This window comes from Vidua macroura, chromosome Z (genome assembly GCF_024509145.1).
Source record: "Vidua macroura isolate BioBank_ID:100142 chromosome Z, ASM2450914v1, whole genome shotgun sequence".
NCBI classification, from domain to species: domain Eukaryota; kingdom Metazoa; phylum Chordata; class Aves; order Passeriformes; family Viduidae; genus Vidua; species Vidua macroura.
This window is the reverse complement of record NC_071611.1, coordinates 6,993,980-7,014,771: the sequence shown is the minus strand read 5'-3', so window position 1 is coordinate 7,014,771 and position 20,792 is coordinate 6,993,980. Positions and strand designations below refer to the sequence as shown.

Sequence of the window (20,792 nt, the reverse complement as noted above, 5' to 3'; positions counted from 1 at the left end):
GAGATTTGACATCAACCCAGGAAAGCACAGGGATTTCAGAACTAAAGCTGAAGAACCATCTCACCTGTTGCTACATGCATTTCCACATATCTAGAACTTTTGAGGTCTGCTTCAGAGTGTGTTTTCTTGTTTTAAACACAGATGCTTTGAGCAACAGCTCAAATTTCTTTATTCCACAGAACAAAGGAAAAAAAAAATCAACAGTATGAATGCAAAAGGGTTTGGAAGAGGAATTGAGTCAGTCTGAACAATGTTAAATGAAATTAAGATTTGTTCACACACTTTTCTTAATCCTGAAGTCTGTTTTGGACAACCTGAAGATATGATTGAATAACAGATTCCTGTTTATTTTTGAGTATTACTTTTTAGGATGCTAGAGAGAAAAATTTCAAAAGACTGTACTGTTTTTCTCGTTTCCTTCAGGTACTCCTCACTGAAAAGCAGCCACCTCTGATGTTGTGCTACTTGTTAAACATTGTGTAGAAACTCTCCCCAGTGGCTTTGGCTGAGGAGGGAAGGGAAATGCAACCAGCAGGCTGACTTTTCTGCCGTGTGAAGCATTGTTGAAATCAGCAGAAAGGAGCTAAGAAATCTGTCTGACATCCTGTTAAAACCAAGAAGCTGTTACTACAGGAGGCCTCTTGACAGGGTATCAGAGCTCACACACTGAAACAAGTTGCTTCATGGGCAGCCGAATGTGTAAACCCTCTTCCAGTGTCCCTACCCCCATGAGTTCATTGATGTCTAATAAAAGAGGGGCTTATGAACACTAATGAGAACCCTCTGCTCTGCATGGCTGCCTATTTTCATGAAATTTATAGGAACACAGTAGCTTTGGGACTTCTTCCACCCCATCAACGACAGGTTAAATTACCCAGTGGGTTAAAAGCTCAGAGGAGGAGCCCTTGACAGATTGACTGATAGATGAGCCCAGACATGCACATACAAACAGCTTGACTGTACAAGTCTGGCTTCCTTTGGCAAGAAGGAGAAGGGATTTCATTGGTCCTAACCAACAGACTGGATAACTTATAGCAAATTGCTTCATATTGCCTTCCAAAGATGTTGCTTTAATATCAACTCAATGGCAAAATGCTTTCTGAAGTTTTATGACATCACTTTACTGTCTTCCTGGGCTGAGTGTCCTCGCTGAACTTGAGAAGCTATGATACCATCACTGGCAAAGGTGGTACAATTGCAAATGTGCTGAAAACAAAGGTCTGGAGAAGAAGGAGAGCTCTTCAGAAGCATGTCCTTCATTCTAATGGGCAAGAGAAGCCAAACAATTTTGAGAAGCCAAACAATTTTTCTGAAGCATGATTTTTGTTTGTGCTGTAGGGGTATTTACTGTTCTAAGAATTCCCGGCATATGGGTGGTGTAGGTAGAACAGATTTACATAAAAAAAGGGAAAAAAATTGAAACCTTCAAAGGAGATTTAAAAGGACAATATCCAAACTCACTGTCTGTTTGGGGGATTTTATTTGGTCAAAGTTGTTGCTTAGCCTTTTGTGACCAGATATTTGTACGTGTTATGCTGCATGTTTGCAAGGCTGCATGCAGGAGATAATATAAGTGACAGGAGAGTGATGATGAATTCCTACAGCACAGAGGGTGCTGGGAGGTCAGGAATGGGGCTACATCCTCTCCAGCATCATAGCACAAACTCTTCCTCTGTTTCCTGCAATGCCAGCAGCAAGGTGTTCCCCATCCACAGGCAAGATGCACATGGGTGGGTGCTATGGTGCTGACAGACTGAAGTTCCCCTGACTTCCCTAGGGAAGTACCCTGAAAACTCCCCACCCCTATGCACTCCTGTGCCCTCTGATTCACTTTATAGCACATTTACAAAAGCCAGAAGACTAGTGAAAATCTGGGGGAAGGAAGGAAGACAAAATGAACGAAGAAGACCAGATTTAAGTAGGGCACTGAACAGGATTTAGAAGACGTGCCTTCATCTCCAAGCTGTGTAGTGATGTGCTGTTCCCAACCACATTAGTCACAGTTCCTCAGTTTCCTTATTCATATGTTGAGCAAGGTGAAGAGGCTGATTACATCTGAAGGAGGCTTTGAGAGTCACAGACAGAGATGCAGAGGTGCTAATATATCTACATCATCCAGCAGAGCAACATCCATTTTAAATCCATCTTTCTGCCCTTCTTCACTATCTGGATAAAGATGAGGTGCTTTATGCTACTGCTTGCTACAGCACTGGAGTGGGAAGGAACTGCAGTTTCACTTTGCATCCAACTCTCTTTTTTTCTAAGGTTAGGAGTGGATATGTTCACAACTGGTACAGTATTTAAGAAAATTCCATAGGAAGCAATGTCTAACTGTGGAAAGCTACAAGAAATGCAGGGCAGAAAAAAGAAGAAAAAAACAATCAGTTGGAAGCACACACACAGGGAGAAATCCTTCTGTAAAATTTCTATGCCAGTTTCTACTACCCTCAACTTATTCTTTTTAACACCAACTTGCCAAAATAAATGATAGTTTGCATTTTCAGTGGTTGCTTTTTTGGCTCTAACTTTTCCTATGCTCAATTTCAGCTCTAAATACATTTGCAGGAAGGGAAATGAATGTGTGCCCTTCCTGGTAGCAAATCCACTAACTGTCTCTGCACTTCATCAGGCTGTGAAAGGCAGATTTCACACCGTGAGAAACAGTCCAGGATAAATCAGCCCATTCACTCTCTTCATTCATCTTTTAATGTCTTTTGCATGTGTTTAGATTGCATCATGGCATAGATTATGTTGAAAAACTCTTCAATATTCACTTTTAATTATTGGCTGTTACAGTGCTCAGCTTTCAGTGAGGGAACATGATAGCTGACGAAAATTCAAATAAGCAAATACCAAAATGATGGTAAGAGGATGCCTAAGGCTCAGGTCCCCAAATTGTTCTGGAGGAGCACTTCCATGGTGTTGTTGACCCAAAGCCTGCTCAGACTCCAGAAGTCTGATTCTGAGAGGGTTTTGAACCAAATCCCAAGTACTTTCATGAGTTCACCCTGGTATCAAAACTTATTTTGTACCTCTGTAGACTTAGGAATTTTCCCAGAGCAGAAAGAAAACCTTAAAGCCATTAATGACCAGACTGCCTGCTCTGGTTGCAGAACGTCCTGCTGACAGGCAAAGCAGCTGCTTACAAGTAGAAGACACTGTTGGGACACTAGTTCATGCATCTAACTTGTCCTTTAATGTGTGAAAAAAGAGTCAGACACAGTCTTAAGAGAGAGTGCACATCACAGCTTGTCAAGAAACCCTACCAAGCATTTATGACATGCTTCTGCAGGAGTAGATGATCACTTGGATTATGGGCACCCAAACAGCAATTTTTCAAGGATACCAGCTGGTGAATGTGAGGATTCCTGGATTCCCATCTTTACTCAGAAGGCAAAACATACATGGTCTATTGGCTCTGCTGGCTCATGCAACCTCAGTGGGTCCAACCAAAGACCATACATTTGTTTATGAGGCAGTAAAGAGCTATCTCCTGATTTAAAACTAACAGAAGTGTGTCATGCACCACCAGGGCTGTCTCTATTTCAAGGTGCAAGAGAAGGCAATTTCACAGCATTCAGCTTGTCCCAAGCTTAACCTGTGACAGAGAAGCCCATGGCATTGCCCTGAGGTGGAATCAGGAAGAGTCCTGCAATGCATTTGTTATTTTTCTTGCATTTGAAGGCAGGATCTTGAAAACAGCTGCTAGGAGCAATAGAAACCTTGGGGCTGGATTGGCTTCAGAACTTTCCTTTGAACACTTCATAGGCAGGAGGACAAGCTTATCAAACAAGAGTCATGTGAAGTGTAATATTCTACCCTGCCACGGCTAAATAACAACTCTTGTGATAACTCTTTCCCATTCTGCTGACTGAAATAGCAGCAGCAGGTACCTATATGCACACTAATGTAATTCTTTCTCCTGTAGGCAATGGAAAAGGTCCCACACAGCATACTGCCTTGTATGCTCAATCTTCACTGTACACTAAGCTATGGGGAGGTGCAGATGTAAAAAGCAAGCAGTGATGTCCCAAAGGAGCCCAGAGATATGGCCAAGGTAACTCAGGCTGTTAGAGACAGAGCAGACACTTGGAACAAAATGTTCAGGTTGGATATTTAACTTCTTGGCTGCCCTTTCCTGCTGATAACAGAAGCAAGTGACAGAAGGAAGCCCAGCAACATACACCAGCTTAGTAACAAACATTACTGTGCTGGGAGACTGGATGGATAATGCAGTCCCAAAGCATGGACGTGAACTACTGCCATCAGCACTGGTATAAATAGGGTGTCTGCATTTAATTAATAAATAATAGGCTACAATGCTAATCTCCTTCTGCTAAGTTTTTCTAAAGGTGCAATCTATTAATCACATGTCACTGCCAGCCTGGTCACTTCTTTTTTTAGATTCAAGACAGAATTTAAAAAAACCCAAATACCTAGCTAGCTAGAAATAAATGGATCCTAAATACAGCAGGGCAATTGAATAGCACAGCCAGAATTATGATCCATTTCTGATTTCAATCCATAGCTACAAGTTTTTCTCCCTAAGGATGGATATAATGCTTTAAAGAGAGAGTGAAAGCTTGCTATGTTGTTAAAGGTCACCATGTTACTGATGTCTGCAAAATGGAGGATTTCTCTCTCCTGATAAGTTGCCCATGGAAATTCTGTCACTCCACAGTGTCTGCAGACGTGCAAACAACCATTTCTGCGGTCACTGGATAAGGCAGATGAGACATTTCTTTTGAGCTGGGGACATCATAACTCCCTGAAAAGCCCTGAACATATCTCAACTCTTTGGCACATGGTCAGAATAGGAAGATAGAAACTGAAGAAGTAATATTTGTGTTGGTATGGACATGTGGCAAGAAAGAAATGACAGCACTGGGACCACATAGGAGCCATGCAGATTGCATCCTCTGCATGGGAATATCTTCTTTCCAGGAGACTCTCCTTTTAGTGCTCTGAATGAACTCCATTGTCCATAAACATGAATATTTCTACCCATTCAGTTTTAGGAGAATTGCCCTGTTGTGTCTTTTCAAGGGTCTCTTTAGAAAAATCTGGAAAATTTTGCCTCAGGAAAAGACTGCCACTTGTTTTTTCTGTGGGGGAAACTGGAGAAGGCATACATATTTAGGTATCTGATGGAAAAAATATATTCTACTTGTTACATGTAGTTGATTACCAAAATGTATCCTTACTAATTGAATTGAATTATTAAAAGCTTTTTAGAAGGTTCATGTCAATTCCAACCTGTTTGATATCAGAGTTGCACTGAAGCCTCAAAAGAGTCATTCTCTGGCTAAATTTCTTTATTCTTCAGTCAACTACAAGCCAGAAGTCTCAGCACAGATCATCTGGGTGAAATTTTACAGTCAGTTTATGCAGAAGGTTAAATGAGATCTAACGATTTAATCTAGATCTAAATCCTATTCCTTTTCCTTTTTATCTAGACAGAAACACCAGAATGGCTAGTGCTCCAGTGTTTTGGCCTTTCCTCTCAAAGTCCAAACTTCAAAAAGGAAACATTAGAGGCTCTAATAAGACCCCATTGCCTGTAATATCAGGGAAGAACGTGGGATCACACACTGAGATCAAGGAGAGGCAGGGATAAATTCAGTTCATTGCAAACACTAGATTTGAATTTCTGTTGTGAACATGATTTTTTACCTCTATTTTGTTTTAGGTGTATTTGGTCCCTTTGAAGAGCTCTCTGTAAAGATACAGTTGGTATTTAGGGACATCTATAGCCTTGCACCCTTATTTCTACTGCAGTGCCCACAGACCTGCCTCCTCTGTAGCGAGTGCCATGGTGGCATAACAGGCTCTTTGTCCCTCAAATATCTGCTAAACCTCAGGGTTTCTTTCCTGCTAGCAGACTTGCACACGAAAGGCAGCTGTCTGGCCTTTGGTGTGATCACATTCACACCAAAGAGAGTGTAAGAGAATGGTTATTGTGAAGAAGGAGGCTGTGCTGTTGGCTTAAGCACTTGTGTGTGCTATTCAGGATGTCACTTGCTTTGTGTCAGAAGATGTGTCACCAAAAGGAGCTTTGCTTGAAGGCCATCCTACTGTTTTCTTGCCCTGGGCAAACCCTAACTCCTCAGCCCCTGAGCTGATCTACTAATTTCACTCCTAACTGTGCAACCCAGCACAATTCCTTTTGTCACACCTCAGGAGACATTATATGATAGCTCTGCATCCAGACACTGCCTCTGATTGTCTTTAGATTCTAATTTTTTAAGGAAGAGATGACTTTTGTCTATTCTGTGTTGTACAGTGAACCTAGTGTTGTCATTCCTGGCTGGTCTTTTAGACACTGCCACAAGAAAGATAATAAATAATTAGATTTCTGATCTAGGGAGACTGTGTTGGTTTAGTCCAATCTCTAAAGCCATTAAACTCACACAATCTTAATTCCCCCTTGCCTGTGGTTCTGGTCTACTCTTCCACACCTCTTTGCCATTACTTATTCATAATAATAAGTATTATCATAGTCATTTGGGAAACAAACAACAACAACAACAACAACAACAACAACAACAAGAACAACAAAACAAACAAACAAACAAAAAACCCCAAAAAACCACATCCAATGTACCTTACATTATGGCAATATAATTTCATGTTAATTGGCTGTCTGCTTGGAAGTGCTAGTATATTGTGGTTTGTAATCAATGCATCTGGCCATTCATCAGTGACTCCAGAGATGGATAAAATAAAGATTTTTGGGAATGAATTACCATTCATATAGCAGTTCATGGGCAGGAAGTATTTTATTAACTATCAATTCCTGCATTTAAGGTTTGATGCTGAAAGAAAGCATTCCCTCACTAAGGAAACTCCTAAGATACTTAAGTTACTTTTCCCTTATTTTTAATGCTCTTCCAGTCCTATTCATTGGACAGTCTCAACTTGTTTTATGAAACAACCCTGCCCTGCCATGGAACATGTCCTCCTCACTTTCCACAAGCATCCATAGGCAGCTTCTCCTATGGGAAAAAGATAGAGGTGATTCCATCAAAAAAGTGTAAGGAATCAGCCCCACAAAGCTGGCTGCAACTATTTGGAAGAACATCATTATTTGGGGAGATTTTCAAAGGGAATATTTAGACATCCAAGGCCCATTGACTTTATGTGAGATTTGAGCAGTGAAACACATTTGACACTTTTGAACACCTCTATTTATCTAACCAAGTTATTTCTGTGGAACTAATGATTAGAGAACCTGAGCACCTAATAATCTTTAATGCAGGTATCCTTGCAGCACCAATATTATTTTATAGAAGGAAACTGGAGTCAGAGCAAGATGTTCGGCCAATTTTACGTGTATATTCAGACAGTCAAAGGTAATAATAGTCACCAGATAGAAATGGAGTGAAAATAATAGCCTGATCCTAAGTAACCTCTTCAAGGTCGAGGATAATATCTGTGGCAAGGCAAGAATTTAAGCCTCAGTCTTCCAAGTTGCAGTCTGTTGCCCTGTGTAGAAATTTCTCTTCCTCTGTGCAGGATCAGGCTGCAAGACTGTCCTTAAAATTGAAAAGAAAGGAAACAGTCCCTCACTAATTGAAGCCAACTGTTTATCCTCCCTGGGGGAAAATGTTTCAGTGCAGTGCTGCCTTGAAAATTACCTCTCTACAAATGATATTACAAGGGGCCATATTCATTTTCTATCACAGATTCCAAAGCAAGCTGGCTTTAAAGATAAAAATACTTTTCTTAATTATGAAAACACATTTTAAAGACACTGATGCTACACATCACTACTTTTAATTTTAAGGTGTTGGGGAGGTTTTTTCGGTTCACTCTCTGTCCTGAGCATGTGAGTGGAAGCAAAGTAAAATACAAAAAATGAAAATGGAAATTGACTTTAAAGAGGAATTAAAACTGATCAAATAATCTCTATTGCTCTGGCTGATAGGGATGCAATCCCTCCTATTCTTCCCTGATATTATGATGCAAACACATTAATGAAGAAAGATACCTTTTCTTTTTAGGACAAACCCCCAGCTTCTAAAATCCATAGTTTTTATATAGCAATTTTTATTCATAGATCTTGCCTAGGGTTTCAGAAAAGTCAAGTATCATCCTTCATATGATACAGATAGAAAACTGTGGCCTGAAAAGGTGAAAGTTGCGATTCATCTTACCTCTCTTTAGGTGTCTAAAAGTGAGATATCTAAATCTAAGTTAATTGCCATAGGTTCATTCCTGATTCAGCGAGGAGAGAGAGAAGGGAAACTTTGAAGTTCCATTTATCCGATCTGTCTTAGGACAGGCTGAATCATGGTTTGGAAGCTCCTCTCTCTCTCAACTGTCCATAGGAGGAAACTGGATGACTAACTTACTAACTTAGACTATATGCTTAATATTTTTGTGATAATAAAAAGTGAATTCTGCCTGAAATAATATTTTAAGAACAGTGGCAGAGTAACCCTATTTAAAATTTCTTCTGTCCCTAAGTCTAAGGCTCCTATGAGGCCCAGAGGTTCTGGGTAAAAGCAGAAGATACAGTTTACTCAGAGAGCTAAATTATTTACATAGAGAGATGTTCTGTCTCCCAAGCTGATTTCATGTACATACTGCAAAATATATATAGCAATTGGAAAATGCTGTATATATCACGAAGAAAAGTTTTCTTGACCTCCAGTGTTTCCAGAGTCTTGAAACTTCTTGCAAGCTGTGATACTCTAATCTGAGATCTCAGCAGGCAACAGGCAAAACCCTTCTCACTGAAACTCCCACTCCAAGAGTTTGTCTGTGTCAAAATTGGGTTGAGCCAGTCTGGGTGCCAACAGCTGAGGGTACTGCCCATGGTGCAGACATTTGCTAGCTCCTGCGTTCCAGAAATACCCTGAATTACTCTAGAGTCAAGGGGATTTGTGAGTCTATGATAAACAAGATGAGGAGAAGCAAGCAAGTATTACAGAATCACAGAATATTCTGAGTAGGAAGGGACTCAAAAGTCCAGCTCTTAAATGATCCTCTGATATGAGGATCAAACCCACAACATTGGCATTATTAGCCCCCTCCACCAATCAACTGAGTTTATGACAAAAATCCGCCACTGACCATCTTCATGTGCTGAACACTGGACTCAGTTTATACCATGGACAGCAGTATAACCATACCAGGTCTGAAAACAACAGATTGTTTACCCAGGTTCAGGGTTTCAGAAGTGGTTAGGTACTTGATTGACATTGATCACACTTGGGGATAGTTGGATAAACAAATGCACATTAATTCCATGTGTATGCCAGATTCACGCCACTCTTAAGTTTCCAGAAAATCTGAAATTAAGACCTAGAGTAATGGTGGCAGGCAGGAAAATACTCTGGGTACCTTCTTAGATTTTTTGTTGCTAAATATAAAATATGCCTCTTTGTGAAATAAAGGAAAACAGCCTATACAACAGGAGTAAGGACAACACCAAGCCCCTCATACCTAACAGACTGGTGACTGCATAGGGGTTGTTTGAACAGCACTGATCCAAGAGCTGCATTTGGGCTCAGTGTAAGAACATTTTGATTCTTTGTGAATGTCAGACGAAATACTCAAGGAAGAAGCTTGGAAAATCTCAACAAGCAAATGAAATCTCTAAGGTGTGAGCATCAGTCACCCTTACTTTATTCAACACAGGCAGAAAAATGGCCCATCTATTTCTTTTTCCCCAAATGTTTCTTTGAAAGAACAGCAAAGCAAGCTTTACTTTTTTTAAAGGAATGACTGTGTAACCATAACTAGAAGTTCATCAGTGGAAAAAATACATAATGAATGGCTTGTTATTTCGACTCTTTTGTGAGACAGGTCATTAGAAACTTCATTTGTCTACACAGATTGCACTTATTCAGCTGTATTCTAATAAAATGTGCATTGCTTCCAATAAAGGGAATGCATTTGCTATTGATGTGCTATAAACTACTATACAGAGAGGTGTTATTATATTCCTGTGTAATAACAAGCCAATTACAGTGATCAGCAAAACCTTTACAATAAAGTCAATGCACAAGGAGTGATTATCATAATGCATTCTAACTGTTCAGTGCCATAAATGCTTTGCAATTAATTGTGGAGCGTATATATAAATGTACTATTAATTCTGTATAAAACCCCATTGACAAGCAACCTTTACATTAAGAAAAAGATACTGGGATTGTTATGTGTCCCCGAGTTCACCTAGGAGGCTGAACTGTATTTACAAAGGTAGAATATTTTATAGGATTTTATTTTTTATTTCCTCCCACTGCTTCTTCCATTTTGCCCTTTTACTGAAAAAAAAAAAACCCTCTAAATATCACTCTGCAGTATGAGTGCTCTTGATTACCCACTGCAGCTGATTTTTGGCCCTGTACACATCCTTCTGTGTACAGCTACAGGCTTTCATTGGTGCCTTAACCCTTTGACACTGACAGCCTCTGCATGAATGCCAAAGGCACTATCTACAAGAAATGAGCAAATAAAAGCATACCACAGCCCAAGCAGACAATAAAGGAAGGGTGTGAAGGAGAAGGAAATCAAAGTTACATAACTGATCAAAAGTTCTGTCATAGCAAGAAACAGAACCAATATCAAAACCTCGAGGAGATGAGCTCCCCAGTCTCTCTCTCCTCCTTCTTGTCAGTAAATTGTTAGGTTGCAGACACTTTATGAAAAATGTGCAACGTGGTTTTTGGTTTTTTGGGTTTTTTTCCCTTTCATTCCCCTAATACTTGATTTTAAAAGGTTGTCCTTAGGACATGTGCTAGAACACAATGTCCTGTGGATCTTTTCCAGTTCCTATTGATGGGCACACTTCCATTGATTTCAATCACCATGGGAAGGGCAGATGTGAACAAAAGTTTGATGTCCCTTATATTCTTTCAACATTTGACTGCGGAATGGAGCACATCAGCCTTCAGCAGAGTCATCAAATATAAAACACTACACATGGGGATCTGCTGAAGCCCTTTTTCTCATCCAGAATTAAGTTTTAACAGAGAATGGAGAGCATGAATGGGGTCATCCAGGGCCACTTTGAATTAACTGATCCATTTGCATGCTGGTACACTCTCCCTGCTTGAAAATACAGCTTTCTGAGGACAACAGAGTGTCAGCTGTCAGTAGGGTCACACAGTGCTGAAATTCCACAATAAACCAAGAGATTTTGATTTCCCATTGACTGTAATCAGTCCCACAACCAGCTACAGCTAGAAAGACACAATTTCCATGAGTACTAAAATGCTCTTTCTAGATCAGATTTTTCCTAGGGCTGAACGAAAAACTGCAGGTCATAAGAGATGTTCAGATCTGAAAAAAAATCCAATGGACATGTTCTCAGACTGATACTCAAGTTTGTGGGATACCTTAAGGGGCTGTTGTGGTCCTGGACCCAGCTCTTTCCCCAGCCCTTGACAAGATAAATAGGCTTCAAGGCACTGACATCTCTGCCAGTACTGCAGCATCTCCTACAGCCATTCCTCAGGAGCCTGTGATAATGACACCAAGGTTTGCTGCTGGTCCTGACACTTCCCCAGCCTCTGAGGCAAGAAAGCTGCCTCCCAATTTAATATCAAGATCTGGAAGAGGAGATGTATGAGACTTAGGAGGAGGATTTGACATGCAGCTGTGAACCTCCTTTCAGACTGCAAGAGTTGACGAGAGGGGAGAGAGATGTTCTTTCGACTGTTGTAAACACTGAGGGAAAGAAAAGGGAATATGAATCCCTAGGTGTAGAAAATTATTTTTTTCAGAGGTCTTGAGTTCAGAGTTCATACAATTTGTAAATGTTGCTCTTCAACTAGTAGTCAGCATCTCCAGTACAACATTTTCAGCAAAGGCTGGGATTCATGTGTGGTGTGACCATTGCAATCCCTGTCTGTGCCGTTCTCTTCTTGAGTTATAAAAGACCAATGTGAGCTGTACTGCACTCATTGTGATGTTAAAAGAGTTAATGGAGATGTGTTCATTGAGATCTTTTCCCCAACTTGGAGATGGGAGAAAATTATCTTTTCCCTAAATGATTTGCCAGTGCCACCTGCTTACTTGTGTGTAGAAAATAAGAGAAAAACAAAAGATGAGCAGCTGCAGAAAAAGCTGTGGCAGGCCACATAAAGCTAAGTTGTATGGATTGCCACCTTTGAGGAGCATATTCCCTCCACCTGCTCTTCAGCCTCTTGGGTGGGAAGTCTTTTTAAGGTGAAAGATTGGAAACAGCTAATAAAGTGTCTTCCAAAGAGCTTGATGTTACAGGCAACATGTGTGGATCAGAATTAAGGAAGAGATAAGAGCTGCAGAGGTGCGACTCTGACACGTGCATAGCCCCAGACTTCAGGACTTCTTGCACAGAGGCACAGCCCAACCTTCAGCAGGGCAGAAGAGAAGATGCTGAGCTCTGTCAAGGCTGCCCTCTGTTTTCTTATCCTTAAATGTCTCCCTCAGACTTTTCTGGTCTAAAGATCTGAGCAACCAACTGATTCTTTACAAAGGGCTTCTGAGGAGGAAGGAAATCATTCCAGGTGGGACAGTTATGCAAGTGTGAAGCCAAACTAAGCTGAGGGCAACCAGTCTTGCTTGACTAAATAGGCCTAGATGTAGCTAGCACCTGGATAGGAAGCTTCCTGAGAGGTTTCAGCCATCTGCACAAGCTGCGTAATTCTGATTGGTCACATGGAAAACAACTGACTAACAAATTATTACTGGGACCTAGGACAGATTACCTTGCTAACTGCAGCAGAGAGCTAACAAGTTAGAAACTACCTGCATGAAGTAAGAATTAAGGCTTTTGTCCCAAACGAAAATTTGGCTTAGAAAATGTGGAGAGGCCATTCTGACCCCGTCATCATTACCAAGCTGACGGAAGGGTATAAAAAGGAGCAGAAAATTGTGCATGAGCAAGGCACACTGTTTTGTGCTATTAACTCTAATTCAGTTCTTGAATATTTTGCTCTGAATCTGGAATAAACCATGACTAGATAGTTTCAGATTTTGCACATCAAGCAACAGATAGAGAAATACTGCAAGTTAGTTGAAATACGAAGTCCAAGCCTTCCAGCTGCCAAACAGCAAAAAATGACACAGCACACACCTTCCTCAAACATGCACAAAAGATAATCTGCTTGAAAACACAGACAGAAACTTTAGCAGGTTTCTTGCATGCAGAAAACACTGCAGTACAATGCACTACAGTCTCTCCTGTAAACCTCTTAACACCACCTCTGCAGGATACTACACCCTTTCAGCTCTAAACCACTTTCTACTTTTCCTTCCTTTAGTCCAGAAGTCTTCTGTTTCTCTTCCATAAAATGCTGGAGGACCCGAAAACCACCATGAAACACATTTTGGTAGTGATATTTACACTGAGCCAGGGTAGCACACTGTGTACATCTTTGCATGCTTTCTTTCATGGACCTTCCTCTGTCCTTTGAGAGGAATGTGGGAGCAGTGGAGCATCTAAGCATCACTAACGGACTGCAACTGGAGCAGCAGGAGAGTCCTTTCCTTTTAAAAAATGTTACTGCCTGTACAACATAGTGGGACCTTGGGGCTGTGTTTATCAAAGGTTAACCCTGCCAGCTGCAGTGAGAGTTGCCTAGTGAGAGCTGGAGATATTGTGGATGAAATAAGAAATGGCTCCAAACTTCTGCCCCAAACCACAAAACAGACTTGAGATCATTCTCCAAGTTTGAGAAACTTTAAGTGATAGATATCTGCAGGCTATTTTTAGAGCTTAATATCAGACAAGAAACTGAGGAAAACTACCTCCACCTCCACCAAGATGAAAATAATAGCAAATTCTAACAGTTTAGTTGAGATTATTTATGTTCAAAACTTTGATGTGCAGTTCTAACTTACATCTGTTAAACTGTTTTGGACTAACAAATCTCTGGCAAAGTAGTTTCCATATAGTCAAGATAAAATTTGGCCAGAACAAAGGCCAATGAGAGTTTATAAGGTATCCTTAATAGAGCTAGACTCACAATCTGATTTTTCAGTACAAAATATAGAATTGCTCACTTTCTATCACATTCTATCAATTCTGTAAGTATTAAAGTATACAATTTCAAAGGACTCTGACCTTCTGATCAGGTATTTGAAGCTTCATGAAGTATTTGGTAGAAGGAGTACCCCTATAGAACATTTTGTATCTTGGCTATGCACATACATGCACAAACAAGCAGGAATGTAAAATGTAAAATTTTCCCAGTAATTTAGATTATTTCCCTAGAGAAATATATTGAGACACATTAATTTCTATTTCCCATGGGATTAAGCAAATGTAAATAATGACAGTTCTTGTTTAAAAGGTTTTCACTCTTTGTCTTGCTCACAGTACAATATGGAGAGTAACAAACAAAATAATAAACCCAGAAAAACTATTAAGGGGCACTCACCATGTCAGTTTTGGTGGGTTGACTGTAATTTTTGCAAAACAATATATTGAACACTTTTCCAAACTTAAATAGTCTAAATTCTAGCTCACACACACTAAATGCTAACACTCACTTTCATTTCAACTGAGAATTAGGATACAGGGAGGGTTAAAGACCGAAAAAAATCCAGACTTCAGAACAACAGGAAAAGCTGAGCTGAATCTGGTTGAAGGAGAGAATAAATCTGTGACTCTCATCACCTTTTACTTGTGGAAGAACTTGCTGAAAAATTCAAGGATTCATGTTTTAGTAAAATGCAAGTATTTGTTCCAAAGAAAACACAATCTCACTTCCTCAAGAATGTTGCTTTTTCAGTAAAAACCTGCTTGTAACCTGCAGTTCCAGGGAACACTGCATTTTTTCATTAACACTGTGGCCTGGCACCAGAATTCCCCATAATCCAGAGCATGGATTTTGGGCAGACCAAAGACTTGTGCTATGTGGAAGAGCTGCTTCATCTCCCCAGCCCCGCTTCTCCCCTATGTCCCATCCTGATGGAGGGACAGGGTATAATAAGGTACAACTTAAGTTTCTCTGTTGTTCAGGTTGACCTTTATCTTGCAGCCCTAATGAAGCCTTTTGATGTGCTCCTAAGATAGGCGGCCTTCTTTTTAGCATTCTGTTTGCTGCGCCTGCTTTAACCGGTGGGCTCTTGAAGAACGTAAGTTTTCATACAATGCCTCCCTTGGGTGCCAATTGTTCTTTTCTCCCACAGCTGCCCTTGAGTCATGCCGTCCTGTAGCATCACCAGCCCAGAAGCAGCTTGTCAATGGGGAATTAGGACAACGTGTCTTTCACGCCAATGATGAGAGCACCCGCTTGGCCTCTGCATTATGATCACCACTGACAGAAGAAATATGGGAGCAGACTGGATGGTAAAAGATGAGGTTTGTGTAAGATGAGGAGATAATTAGCTAAAATACAATGGGGAGGGGACCACGGGTGTGATAATGTGGAATCAAGCTGCCACTGGAGCCCTTTGCAGTTCAAACCACTGCTCCTGAAAGCAGCTGCTCTTAGCAAAGGAGTTTGAAAACCCTTCCCAGAGAGCCAGGCATGTGTTCTCTACTACTGATTTGCATTAAAAAAAAAAAAAAAAAAAAAAAAGAAAAAGATTGGGAGCTACATACCCTGTAGGCGCACTAAGCAAATTGGCCAGCCTAATTATTATTTTTTGGTATGTCTAATTAAATGGACAAAAGGCCCTCCCTTCACTCTCGCTGTCGGCACAAACTCCACTGGAATGTGCTTAATGTCCCCTCATTTGCCCAGGCAGCTGAGCCTTTGCGTTTTCCCCTAGGAGACTGGCATTGACAACTGCCCATGGCTTATCCAGTGGTACTCAGACACAGAGCCAGATCATCAGACAAGGAGCGAAAGGGGAGGAAATTGTCCTGGTTCTATTAAAAACTACTGGACAATGCTGGAAGATGTGACACATCTTTGTTGCAAGTCAGAAATGTGCCCTGGCCCTTGAATGCAGAACTTGCCAGATCCCATAAGATACTTTCTGCCCTGTATTAACTAAATTCCCCAAAATTTTCTTTAGAGAGGTTCTGAAAGGGCAATATTTATCTCTGAGATTTCTGGTGTTTTTCCAGCACTCAGTTCTCCTGGAATTACACGCAATTCTGCAATTACATGGCACCACAGCCAGTCCTTACAGAGCCTCTTTTGACCGGTGGTTTCACCAGCCTGTAACACCAGCCCCTTAACTACAAGCTATATACAAATTCTTCCAACAACTTGAGTCTCAGCCTCACACTGATGCAGCCAAAGCCCCTGAAATCCACAGCTTTCAAATGAGAAGAGAGAGAATGCTACCACAGAGAACATGGTGCCTTTTCTCTGTGAGGCATTTTTCTCCTTTTAAATAGTTGTTGCCGGAGATTTCCACTGATGCCAGCACAAAGATAGTCATCCCACAAATGAAGAAGAGTTTATATTTATGGTGAAAATTGAAAAGTTTTCAGACATCTAAGAGCCACATCGTTACTAAATGACAAAATCTACTCCCACATTTATCAGATACATAAGCACTAGAGGTTTTTACTGAAAAGATGAGGAAAAGGCTCTCTATTTTTTTCCCAAAGAGATAGGGATAGAGAGGAAGAGAACATGTCATTATATATATGTGTGTGTATATATATATAAATGTACAGATACAAGAAAAAAATAGCAGGATGGTAATTTATCCAGCATAACAGACCATCTCACACTCTCTCAGTGATCTGTGTGTTTGATCTGACAAACAGGCTCCTATTAGAAGAGTACAGTGAAGTATCACCACATCAGTTCAGGTAAAAAACCTTTTACAGGAAACACCTCATCACTGGTGATCTATGGAACAATCACTTAACAAAGCCTTCCAAATCCACTGTGTAGAATGGAAAAGCAAAATACCAGCTCCTGATTTCAGCTATACCTGTGCAAATCCTGAATAACTCCCTGGGTCTGAGAGAAGTCTTCAGTTTTCACAACAGGTTTATCCAGATAAGCTGATACAGGTGCAGAAAACTCTGCCAGCTCAGAATTTGCTTTTTCCAGAAGCAGAGTCGCTTTAGTGCAAGCAGAAACAACATGGTTAGAGAAACCATAAAATATCTGCTTTATGCTAACCAAATTAAACACCTCTACAGCTCAGTCTGACATAGGCCTGAAAAACCCCCATTGCTGTCCACTGCTGTTAAACTTTGTTAAGTCAGTGCCTGATGCTTCACTTCTTAACGAGGCAGTTATTTGTTTCTCAGGCAATCGCTGGCACCTGCCTGCCTTTTAAAATCAAATAATAATTGAATATGAGGAAAGTGAGACGAAGTAAAGAAGATTTAATAAAGAGAATCTTTGCTGTGGAGGGAATTTCTTTGGCAGTGATTACGTTACTAATTGATCAGCACATTGCCTGAGAGAAGCCAGAGACAACAATTATATTTAGCACTGTGGCTGAAAGCAATGCAGTCAACTACCTCCTCGGCTTTCGCTGTCCGCTGGCTTCACCTGGATCGGTCTGTTCATCTGTAAGGAAGAACAAAGACAGACATGTAATTAATGGAGGAGTCAGACATTCATATACAGAGAGAGGCTTGCTTTGCTTCTTTACTGTGCATCATAATTAGCACCAGAATTCACTCTACGAGGGGGGGAAAAAAAGCAATTAGTAAACAAAGGACTAACCAGTGCAGGCTGCGGTTTGGTCTGAGGCAAATAAATCAGTGTCACTCCTCTTACCCGACAGTGGCTTTGTTGAATCACAATCAAAACAATTGGGAGAGGGATCTGACTCATTTCACACAGGTCATGAAATTTTAAATGTAACTTTTAAAATTTCTAATAGTTTCCTCTGGAAACACTGGTGCGTGAGGGCAAAAATGCTTTGTCAGAACATCAGGACCAGTGAAACTTAAACTGCAAAGATTTCTTGAGATTGGCATGATGGAAAGGAAATTGAAAAGCTAATTCCACTTCTACTGTTAGCTCAGTAGGATAGTCATGTATAACATAGCAGCCTCCATTTCAAACCTGGATTTGGATCTAATTTGTGCACATGGTTGCAGGAGGATTGGATACTGAGAATTTCTGGGAGTAGAGGACCAGATGTTCCTTCTATTGCTTTTTCAGATATCTTTTTCCTTTGTCATATCACAATATAAGTAGGTTTAAAAACCTTGCCACTGTGCTGTGAATAGGTTTCTGTTATTCAAATTACCCCTCTCTCACTCAACAAAATCACTGGGGACCATCACTATCCCCAGAGCTGCTCACTCCTAGGAGAGAGGGCAACAGATGCTCACAATGTTCTTCACTGGGGGTGCCTAACATGATGTGGATGCCTGAAGAACAGGGATGAGGGTATACCCCTCCTGTCAACAGCCAGAGATGCAGACTGGATCAGAACCAGTTAAGAATTTAGTCTGAAAGCCCTTCCCTGCCTCATACTTCTTGTCACATAAAGCAATCAATACCCTGCACAGATGGATATTCAAAATATCTTTTTATGTGTGACCACCTCTGAGCAGAATGAAAGTATCTTTTTGATTTGTCAACCAACAAAGAAAGTACAAGTTCAAATAATCATCACAAGGAGCACGAGGTCAGAAGGCAATAGTAATCTCCTAACATATGTCTTCCCAGTAAAGTCAGACCACAAATTGGCTGATGAATATCACAGAATGCCTTCAGGGAATTAATCCATCCCTTATTTGTGGCTAATCATAGCTGGGCAGCAAGGCCATTAGTTTTATTTTTTCTTTTTATTTTTTTTTTCCTAATTTTTGCCTTTTTTTTTTTTTTTGGAAAGTGCTTCATAATAAGTTAGATTTATTCTAATTGCTCTGCACACATTTTTAGTAACAACAAGTTATCAAGCTGGCTGACAAGTAGGTTAAGATGATGAAGAGCCTAGCAGATCCTGCTGTATTGTTGTCTCTAGAGGAAAATGTACTTATCCATAAACTGACTACAGTTAGACTCATACTCTGGAAGAGAAGGATCCATGGCTACAGATGCTACTGAGCAGTTTCTCTCCTCTATGCCTGTACCATCCAACAAAATCCAGACAGCTGAAGTGCTAAAACCAACAAAGAATCTGGTAATTGTTAAACCTTGTATCAGCCCTTGCTTCTGCCACTGCAAAGACCAGTTGCTCACATAGCTACCACAGGTATTAGCAGGGCAGAGGTGATGTATGAAGCAGCAGCAGCAGGACAGATATCCTGCCACAGGGCTCCTTTATACCTACATATGAGCAGCTGGCTGTTACACACATTCAAAGATCTGACACCACACAGGTGAGGAGAGTATTCTATGTCATGTAACTCCAAATGTGTAGAAAGTGTAAATAAGCCACTCTTAAACTTGGTGTTTGAGGCATAACTGTGTATGGTCTTTTGCAGTACCTGTTCCTGTTCCTCTCTGCTGATCATGGAGGTTGTCTTTGCATTTAGACTTAGCTGAGATGAACCCCACCTTGCCTCTGATGTGCAGGGTAATAAAGCCAAATTACTTGCTTGCTTCCCTCAGCTGCTCAACCTCTGACTGTTCGTGTTTGCAGCAGGTTGGTATTGACCATCCACGTACCAACGTCTGACTCGACCCCTGATTACTTTTAACACTTGCCCCCTTATTCCAAATTATGGGCTCCTGATGGGAGCCCTATGACTAATCCAACCCCTATTATCGGAGGAGGGGGGTCAGAGGTCTCTGGTGCTCATTCCAAGACAGACAGAACCTGCATCCCAAGCAGTCAGTAAGAGAAATAGTCACAGTAGCCCAGGAGGTGTGCATCATACAGCCTTGAGAGGCAAAGTCTGGAGTCCAAATGGACACAGCCTTGAGACGCAGAACATTCCATAAATCTACCCACATAAGTACTGATCTGAATTGTGCTAAGGTCCATGAAAATTTGCACTGAACTCAAGCAGCTTTTGGATCCAGCCTTGAGAAGAACTAGACAGATTTCATCCTTCTTTTTGAGTTGAATGAAGTCAGTTTGCACAAGGCAGAGGACGTTATCAGACTCTTTGGCAAAAATGAAATGAGGCAAATATGTATTTGGACTTTGGATGCTTTTTGTTTTGTTTTGGTTTTTTTTTTAGTTTTTTCTTTCTGATAATGAGGAGTGAGAAAAAGCAATCAGTTCTGAAGAAAGGAAAAAAAAAGGAGTGAGAGAATGAGCATCCAACAGAGGAAGAAAAAACTGGGGAAATTAATAAGTAAAAGGCTAGTGTAATTTAATGTACACTATGATTTATACACTTGACAATTTCTTTATAGACCAAAGAGAAAGTGCTGCCTGAACGGAGCCCATAATACAAATTGAGATCATCTTGACATGAAAGACACCAATTATAGGGAAGAACACTGAGAGGAAAATAATTAAGTTTCCTTTCTCCATCTATGGAATTTTTTATTTTTTTATACAGACACTCTGGGAGCAAGGACCTGTCATAGGGACTAGAAAAGGGCTGAGGGGGGAAATAAAAAGGCAGAACAATGTAGCTTTCTAACTCTGGGGAAACGCCTTCTTGGGGAGAAGGGTATTCAGATATTCAAGTTCCCTGCTTATTCTTTATCTGGAAATGGCCATAAGTTAAGTGGAATGAAACCAAAGCTTATACTCCAAAATGAAGCTTTTTGAAGAGTGTTTGGGGAAATACTGATATGGACATCTTTAATATGTGTCCTGTCTTGGTGGACCCTGAGAATGTGACAGGAGAAAGAATATATGCCAGACAGCAAATCTGATTAATACCATCAGGAAATCCACCTGGGATCTGTGAAATTACAGATGTGGCTGTAAGGTGTTATTAAACCCTGTCACTAGAAGGCTTCAAAAGGGATTTGGCTGTATGGGAAAAGACTTAGGGCAGGCTGACCCAA

The 20,792-nt window shown here is 40.6% G+C and overlaps 1 protein-coding gene across 1 annotated transcript in view; it reads right to left on the bottom strand.

Moving 5' to 3' along the window:
• The window catches only part of CELF4 (CUGBP Elav-like family member 4), a 710,588-nt gene that overhangs the window by 297,909 nt on the left and 391,887 nt on the right, over positions 1-20,792 (bottom strand). The window contains exon 3 of the mRNA XM_054004192.1: positions 17,381-17,429. Within this exon, the coding sequence (XP_053860167.1) occupies positions 17,381-17,429 (49 nt within the window). The remainder of the gene's footprint in view (positions 1-17,380; positions 17,430-20,792) is intronic.